Below are 7,862 nucleotides of genomic sequence, written 5' to 3' on the forward strand. Positions count from 1 at the left end.
TAATATTACTTTATTTACTAACTGCACTTCTCCATTGATGTTCTCAAAATAGCAGTGCTTTCGGTTTTGATATTAAATCTAATAAGATTAAAATACATTTCCAACCGCTACAAAGAAAAGAAACACAAACTGCGCACTTGATATTGTCGACGACTATATTTTCAAAGACAAAACTGTAAATACTGATTTTTTTATAATTGCGCGTGCGGAAGCGCCAGTTGAGAATGAAACGTCTTTATGTAAAAATGACAGTCCACATTGGTATAACATGTTCTACTGTTTTCTACAAAGATGCTGGAAATGGGCCTTTGACATATATTTTTATGAATTCTTATTTTAGCTTTTCCATCTTTTATAAATTATATGAGTGGCCTACTTTAAACTATATTTTAGTTTTAAAATCGGTGCGCCATTTTAAAGAAGAAGACTAATTGTTTGCTTAAAGTATACCCCATAGAACCTCTCGCTGAAATTTTTTGATCAGCAGGAATTTGACAGGACGCTTTCAGGTCAGCAGATCTAGAACATTCGTCTCAGGTAGCTGTTTACAGATTTTGCATGATGTTCAAACTATCCATCTATAAAACCTAAATGTATGCAGACTTTTACATCAGTTTGAAATCAAACTTGCCATATCGCTGAATGCTAGTAAATCAGGTAAAAAATGTTCTGTCGAATTTCAGCAAGCAGTTGAAAAGCTTTTATACAATTAGTTTTGTTTTTCACCAACTATCGATCTCTCACTCATTTCCCAAAAAACCAAGTGCTTTGACACGCCATAGAAAGACGTTCAAGTGTGGAGATTCTTCTGTCTGACTGACTTTAAATATTTACACGAGATGGTCACAACAACAGAGGGAAAATGAGAGAGAGAGAGAGAGAGAGAGAGAGAGAGAGAGAGAATGAGACAGAGAGAATGACAGAAAGAGAAAGAATTTGTGTGATCTTTCTGACGAGATGCTTGTAATTGTATTAATAGCATCGAGTATCATTTTAATCTTTTATTACAATGATATAAAATTAATATGCAGGAAAAACGGTGTTTAATATTTATTTTTCTAAATGCTAGTAACAACTAATATTTTAATTAATTCAACATTTTTTTAAAATGTGGGTCAATCTTTACGTTTCCTTGGTTACAAGAAACGACTTAGGTATGACGGTGCTAAAAAGACAACATCCGGGTCTCTCAATTATTTTTATCCTTTTAAACATGCCAAGGTGACTGGTGTCCCATTCTCGGTGCATGATGGGATTGATCTCGGTCCCCAGAAGTAAGAGCTCTTCATTTTGTATAAGAGCGGCAGAGAGCTTGAACTTCTCCTCAAACAACACAGTGCAGAACTCCATCTTGAGAATGTGATCATTGCAGGCAGCCAACTTCCACAGGGCGCCTGTCTGCTGAAGGACATAGGTGTCGCTGCGGTCTTTGAAACTGACCATGTTGCTGGCACCTCCAAGAATGTTGTCTGTGTAGAAGTGGCTGGTCAAGGTGTGTGTGTTAAAACTTTGGACAGTGGTTGTGGTGCTTGTGGCCGCATTACTCCCGAACACAACGATAGAGTTTCCAACTGTAGTAGCCATCATGTTGGTGACCGCCATTTTGAGATCTCCCACTTTCTCCCACTTGCCGGAACCTGGTTTTTGTTGCTCGTCTTTAGCATTGAACCTGTCAATAGAAGTAGAGTTGTCGCCCCCTATGGCATAGATGTAGTTGTCTAGACCTACTAGTTGACAGTTGTTTCTTACTGGGTTCAGGCACACAAAGTTAGTCCAGGTGTTCGTGTTTGGGTTGTATCTAATTGCATTGTTTTGGTTAATGGAAGTAGACATGACATATATACACCCCTCAAACCCTACAGCCGTACATTTAAATTGTGGCGGTTGTAGTTCGTACCATGTGCCGTCGTTGGTTCTACAAGACATCTTAGGGAAATATTCATATAGGTTAGCGACTGTGATAACCACATTTGCCAATAAACTCTTAGCTCTATGAGTGGCTTGGGAAGGATAGTAATAAAACGGTTTGCTGGGCTTTAAATAGTGATCGTGCGCTTCTTTCACAATAGCAAAAACATCAGAACTTTGTGATATAGTCTCACTTTCCAAAAGTTTCTGGAAACATGCGCCACTTACCAGAAGAATTTTTGCTGTCGACAGAAGCTCTGGGAGAAATGCTTGTCTGTGACGCCGTGAACTGCCTACATCTACCACAGGTGTTAAACAATCTTTGGCTTCATCTTCAATCTGAGGCTTGGTGGGTTTGATGCATTTTTCGAGCCTTTGTCTTTTGTCGTTTTCTTTTGTTTCATTTTCCATTTCGTTAGATGCAGCGATTAAAATAAATTTTGCTCGATCTTTTGATTCGTGTTCAAAGAGATCCGTAACTTTGCTTTCGTCTGATTGTGGATCAAATTCTACCCACCTTAAGATTAGATCAATGACAACATCTTCAGAACTAATTTCCAAGTCGTCACTTGCGACAAGCCGTTTCACGTCTTCAAAATTTAAATATAGAATATCATCTGTTTTCCTCAAATAATCGAAGTCCTTAATTAAGACATCCCAGGAGAGTTCTATAAGTTTTTTTGGAACCCAAATGTTTCGCTTCAATGTAAATCTCGATACAGCTGTCTTTGGACAGTCTTTTCATCTGAAAGAGTTCGCAGGCCTCCAGCAGGAAGTCTATCTGGAGCTGATTGGCCGCCTGCCATACATCAGATACATTGTCCACCGAGAGAACATTTTTAGCTTTGTAAATACAGTCCAGCACCAGACCAAACGTCTCTGACGTCATCTGTTTCAGCTCCACCTTCCTGTCCTGATTCTCCCGCATCCCAGACTGGAAGAGCGCCCTGAAAAAATCGGAGCTGGCACTCAGTAGAAATCTGTGGCATTGGAATTCTGTGCCTTCAACCGTCACGGTGACGTCATGATACGTGCAATTGTTCAGCTGTTTGTCGATAGCATTAACGACAGCTTTAGCCAGGTGTTCAGAAACTGCCATTTTCGTTTCTGTAATAATAAGAACATCTTAAATATTATATAGCTTTCATCACCAAAAATTGTTTACTTGGCGTTGTTATAATAATAATATATGTTCTTTAAAAACACCTAAGAGTATTGTAAGTTAAAAACATAAAAACATTTCATATTACGTATGCTATATGTAGAAGATACATGAAGGCACAGTTTATTTTGGTCAATTTTAATTTTTCTGTGAAGGCTGGGGGGGGGGGTACGATTTCCGGGTTACCGGAGCAGCTGATACTACTTAGAGTATATATTTTTTTTTATACAATTGTTTATCTAATTTGTACCGTAACAATGGACATGCTCAGGATGGGCCGTGCCGCCACCATCATCCCCCCCCCCCCACCCCATCAACCCTAAAGAGATGTATGAAAGAAATTATGCAGTATGGTGACATAATAAGCGGCACCTCTTAAGCAGGTATTCTCAAGTACATGAATATACAGGTCCCACAACTAATCAATAAAGAAGCCCTCCCTCAAGTTAAGTTGTCAACAGCGAAATGTGACGCACCATTCTTGGTCCCAAATTCACCTCTTCTCCCACCTTTCGCTTTCTTATTTAAATAACACGTGGTGAAGGTCGATGACATTTTTAAATACACTGGTCATCGGTACCCGTTACACTGGCGATTCTGGTGACTTTTAGCTCTCTTCTCTTTAAACATTGGCTACCCGGTTTTTCTTTTAGATATTTATCTCTTGAGAGCGGCATTTAAAACTGTCTGGGTGATGCCTGAAGAAACTGTATATATCTATGGAAAGTGGGTAATTAAATGAATTGTAATTCAGCTTTTTAAAAAAGTCATTATCGGAATCTTAGGAAAAGTAACATTTTATTGATCAGTAGCATTGAAATGAAACATTGTTAAGATTATAAAAAAAGAAAGGGTTTTGTTTTGTGTACTGTCTATGTTTATACTTGTTTAAACTAACATAGACTACCAATACTTATTTGAAAAATTAAAACATAATTGTGTACAGTATTAGTCAACACAATACCATATTAAATGCACACGCTGATTAAGAGTCTTAAAATTAAGCGACTTAACTGATTTCGTTAAAAACCCGGCTGTTCAATGGTAGTTGTGTTGTTTTTGTGTTTTAAAAACAACTATTTCGGCTTAGCGTGGGTCAGACCACACTATCCATTCATGTGGTGAGAAGACAGAAACAGATGAACTCTACTTCACCTGCCCCATGTTCCGCCAAGTCCCAATAGGCATCTTTATCATTCACATCTAAAAAAAATTTGAGAAAAAAAAATAAGATTGACTTGGTGTGTCTCACTACATGGTATCAATTACACTATCATTTCAGCTATTTAGGCACGTTAGAATTTATGCAGAATATGTGGGGTACTTAAGAAACTTAACGTACGCGAATAGGCCCTATAATTTCAAATTAAATTGTATGCCAGATTCGCCAATTCCCTAGCTAAACAAATAAAGGTTTATATAAAAAAAAATTATTTATATAAAATAATTAAGGCCTGAAATAGTTTATTAATATAAACTCATATTGGAATAGAATCTAGAGCTAGATAGAGTCTAAATCTAGAATCTAAGTCTAGTTTCTCCGTAGATCTAGATTCTAGATCTAGAATCTACTATTTGATTATTGTTAAGTCTAGTTTTTCCGTATCTCTAGATCTAGAATCTATGTAGGTAAAGTAAATTTTATAAGCTTAAGGCCGAGAAAATTGCATTGTATATATTTCATAGCGTATGGCTAATTGATAAGTAGATCTAAATCAAGTTTTAATGAAATAATTCATTTCTTTATATTCTAAAATTGGAAGATGATCCCATTAGTTTTTTGTTCTTTCCTTAGACTAAGACTTAGTTTAAACTTGTGTCATGTGACCTCATTGTTTCTTACGTTCTTGTCACGACAAAAAAACGCTTTAGCTAGAAATCTGTTTATAAATTCGAATATGCCTTTATTTTTATTTTCCTTCTTAAAATAAAATTTAGTTTATACATTTATATCGTCCGCCATATTTTTTTCAACAAAAGTCCGTATCTTTAAGTTCTCCATATATCGCTGAACAGGCTGACGACGTTGCCAAAAATATTGCGGATAGAGGGAGAGAAGTGCGTACATGGGCTTTTATATATTAAGATTTACCCCAAGCGTAGGCTAATAGATTGAACAACTTATTAAAATTTTACAGTGTTTGTAAGTTAGGAAATTTACAAATTGAAGACATTTTGATAATTGCATTAGATTAATAACTAGGTAAAAGTGTTTTAACCTGCAAATCTATTTCTGGCAAAACAAAACGAAGACAGGCTCACGAGCATGTAAATCACTTTCCTCGGTAGTTGTACTGTTGTAAAAATTAATACAACAAATCATGTAATAGTCCCATAAAAAGTCGACAAACCCCGAATTTTCTAATCGTCTTTAAATTTGATAACTTACAACACAACTTGCATAGATAAGCATGAAAATATTTTGCAAATAAATACTTACTTCAAAAAGATAAAACTATAGGCCTACTTATAAAACTATATCTATAAAACTATACCTTTAAAACTATACCTTTAAAACTATACCTATAAAACTATACCTATAAAACTATACCTATAAAACTATACCTATAAAACTATACCTATAAAACTATACCTATAAAACTATACCTATAAAACAGTCTATACCTATAAAACTATACCTTGACCGTAAATGAAGGCAGCAGCACACAATGATGTAGCTGAGTGAAGTCTAGAACAGAAGAAACTGGAATTTCCATGAACGTCCTAATTAACACTGAAGCGTGTCCCGACCAGGTTTTGTGGTATCAGGGACTTCATTCTTTCAGCACGGAGTAGCTACAGAAATCTGATCCGTAAGGTATTGTCATCTTGTTCGTATCGTACTTGTACCTGGTTCTACTCTGTACCTGTGTAACCGGGCTTCCTTTAACTTTCACCTTCACTTAACCATGTGTCATGCTTTTTTAAATTGGTTTTTCTCTTGACGCATATTCGGGGTGGTCAAGTGGATAGCGCGTGAATGCTAACCCTAAAACTCTCTAGTTCGAGGAGTGGAGACCCAATAACCCAATGACTACCAACTGTTGTGTCTTTCAGTAGCTTCTGTGAACTAATGCGGGTCAGCACTATTTCCAGTTACTTTTAGTTTCCTAAACGGGAGTAAGATTCCAATATGAGCAGAGTGGACTCATGGACATTCTACACATTCGAGCAAGGGTTCCGAACTCAAAAGTTTTTGGTTAGCCGTCAAACGTTCTATTATTCGACCACATCGTCCACATCGTGTTACCTCACACTCAAATTTCTTTGGAGTCTTTTTTTTTATCTAATGCATGCCCCATTAGACTTTTTCCAGCTTTTGTTTAACTCGCTTACTCTGTCTGTCTGTCTGTCTGTCTGTCTGTCTGTCTGTCTGTCTGTCTGTCTGTCTGTCTGTCTGTCTGTCTGTCTGTCTGTCTGTCTGTCTGTCTGTCTGTCTGTCTGTCTGTCTGTCTGTCTGTCTGTCTGTCTGTCTGTCTGTCTGTCTGTCTGTCTGTCTGTCTGTCTGTCTGTCTGTCTGTCTGTCTGTCTGTCTGTCTGTCTGTCTGTCTGTCTGTCTGTCTGTCTGTCTGTCTGTCTGTCTGTCTGTCTGTCTGTCTGTCTGTCTGTCTGTCTGTCTGTCTGTCTGTCTGTCTGTCTGTCTGTCTGTCTGTCTGTCTGTCTGTCTGTCTGTCTGTCTGTCTGTCTGTCTGTCTGTCTGTCTGTCTGTCTGTCTGTCTGTATTTGTATTTGTCTGTCTTGTATTTAGGTAGAGAACAATTTTTGTTTTTAGACAGACTCTTAATCTTTGCTTTCTAGCTTCACGTATCATCTAATTCAAGAATACAAGTGATTTATCTATTTAGGTTCTAGAGTCTAGAGTTACGCCAAAAACTCGGCTTAACCAAACCATTCGTAGAATCTAGATAACTCTATCTAGATCTAGATCTAGATAATAATGAGTTTCTATACTAAACTATTTGAGACCTTCATTTTTTTATATAAATCTGGGTTTGTTTAGTTATGGAATTGGCTAATTTAAGATAAAATTTTATTTGAAAGATAAGAGATCTAGGGCCTATTCGCGTAAATCAGGTTTCTTAAACAGAGTCAAACTATGTATACGAAGCACTTTTTGTGCTTCATATAAGATATGAAGACTAGATAGTTAGGGTGATAGTGTAATTGGCTTCCGTGCGGGTGGTAAGGGTTCTAGACACATCATGTCATTGTTGTTGTTTTTTTTTTAAATTTACGTCTTTTTTTAATGTGGGGTCTGGTTATTTTGTGATGATAAGTGACAGACGTGATGTCATTTATGGATGCCCCCCGAAACCCACAGTTATCTAACTAGATAACGGGTGCTCTAGTAATGCACTAAAAAGAGAAAATAAATTATTCTTTTAAAATATTTATAATACACTACTATTTACATAACTATAAAGAAAATCGTGGGTTGCTTCCGAAATATTAGCAAAAGTATGTAATACATATTATGACGACCCACGCTTTCTTTATAGCTTTTTAAATAGTAGAGTATTATAATATATTTAAAGAAGATCCTTTATGTTCTCCCCTTTCGTGCTTTATTAAATAAAAGGTTGTTAGTAATACGTTTTTATGCATTTCTTTTTATTTTTAACGGTAAAAATATAATTGTACCGTTTATAATAACAACAATCAGAAAATACAGTATATATAATTCAGCTGGTAAGGGGTCTGAGCCACCCCTTGATCGTGAATACAGTTTTACTGATAGTAAAATAATAAAAAAAATAACCCATAAGCGTATGAATAGATTTATAACAGAACT

General features: G+C 36.4%; 1 protein-coding gene across 1 annotated transcript; it reads right to left on the reverse strand.

Annotated features, from left to right (window-relative positions):
* Positions 1–1,122: 1,122 nt before the first annotated feature.
* LOC131947198 (kelch-like protein 12) lies at positions 1,123–3,007 on the reverse strand. The gene is made up of 2 exons (XM_059308347.1): positions 2,629–3,007; positions 1,123–2,498 (listed from the first exon to the last, which is right to left on the reverse strand). The coding sequence occupies exons 1-2, from the start codon at positions 3,005–3,007 to the stop codon at positions 1,123–1,125; spliced, it is 1,755 nt and encodes a 584-aa protein (XP_059164330.1).
* Between the last annotated feature and the right edge of the window lie 4,855 nt (positions 3,008–7,862).

This window comes from Physella acuta, unplaced genomic scaffold (assembly GCF_028476545.2).
Source record: "Physella acuta isolate Inbredline_101_S28 unplaced genomic scaffold, ASM2847654v3 ptg000589l, whole genome shotgun sequence".
Classification (NCBI taxonomy): Eukaryota; Metazoa; Mollusca; class Gastropoda; family Physidae; genus Physella; species Physella acuta.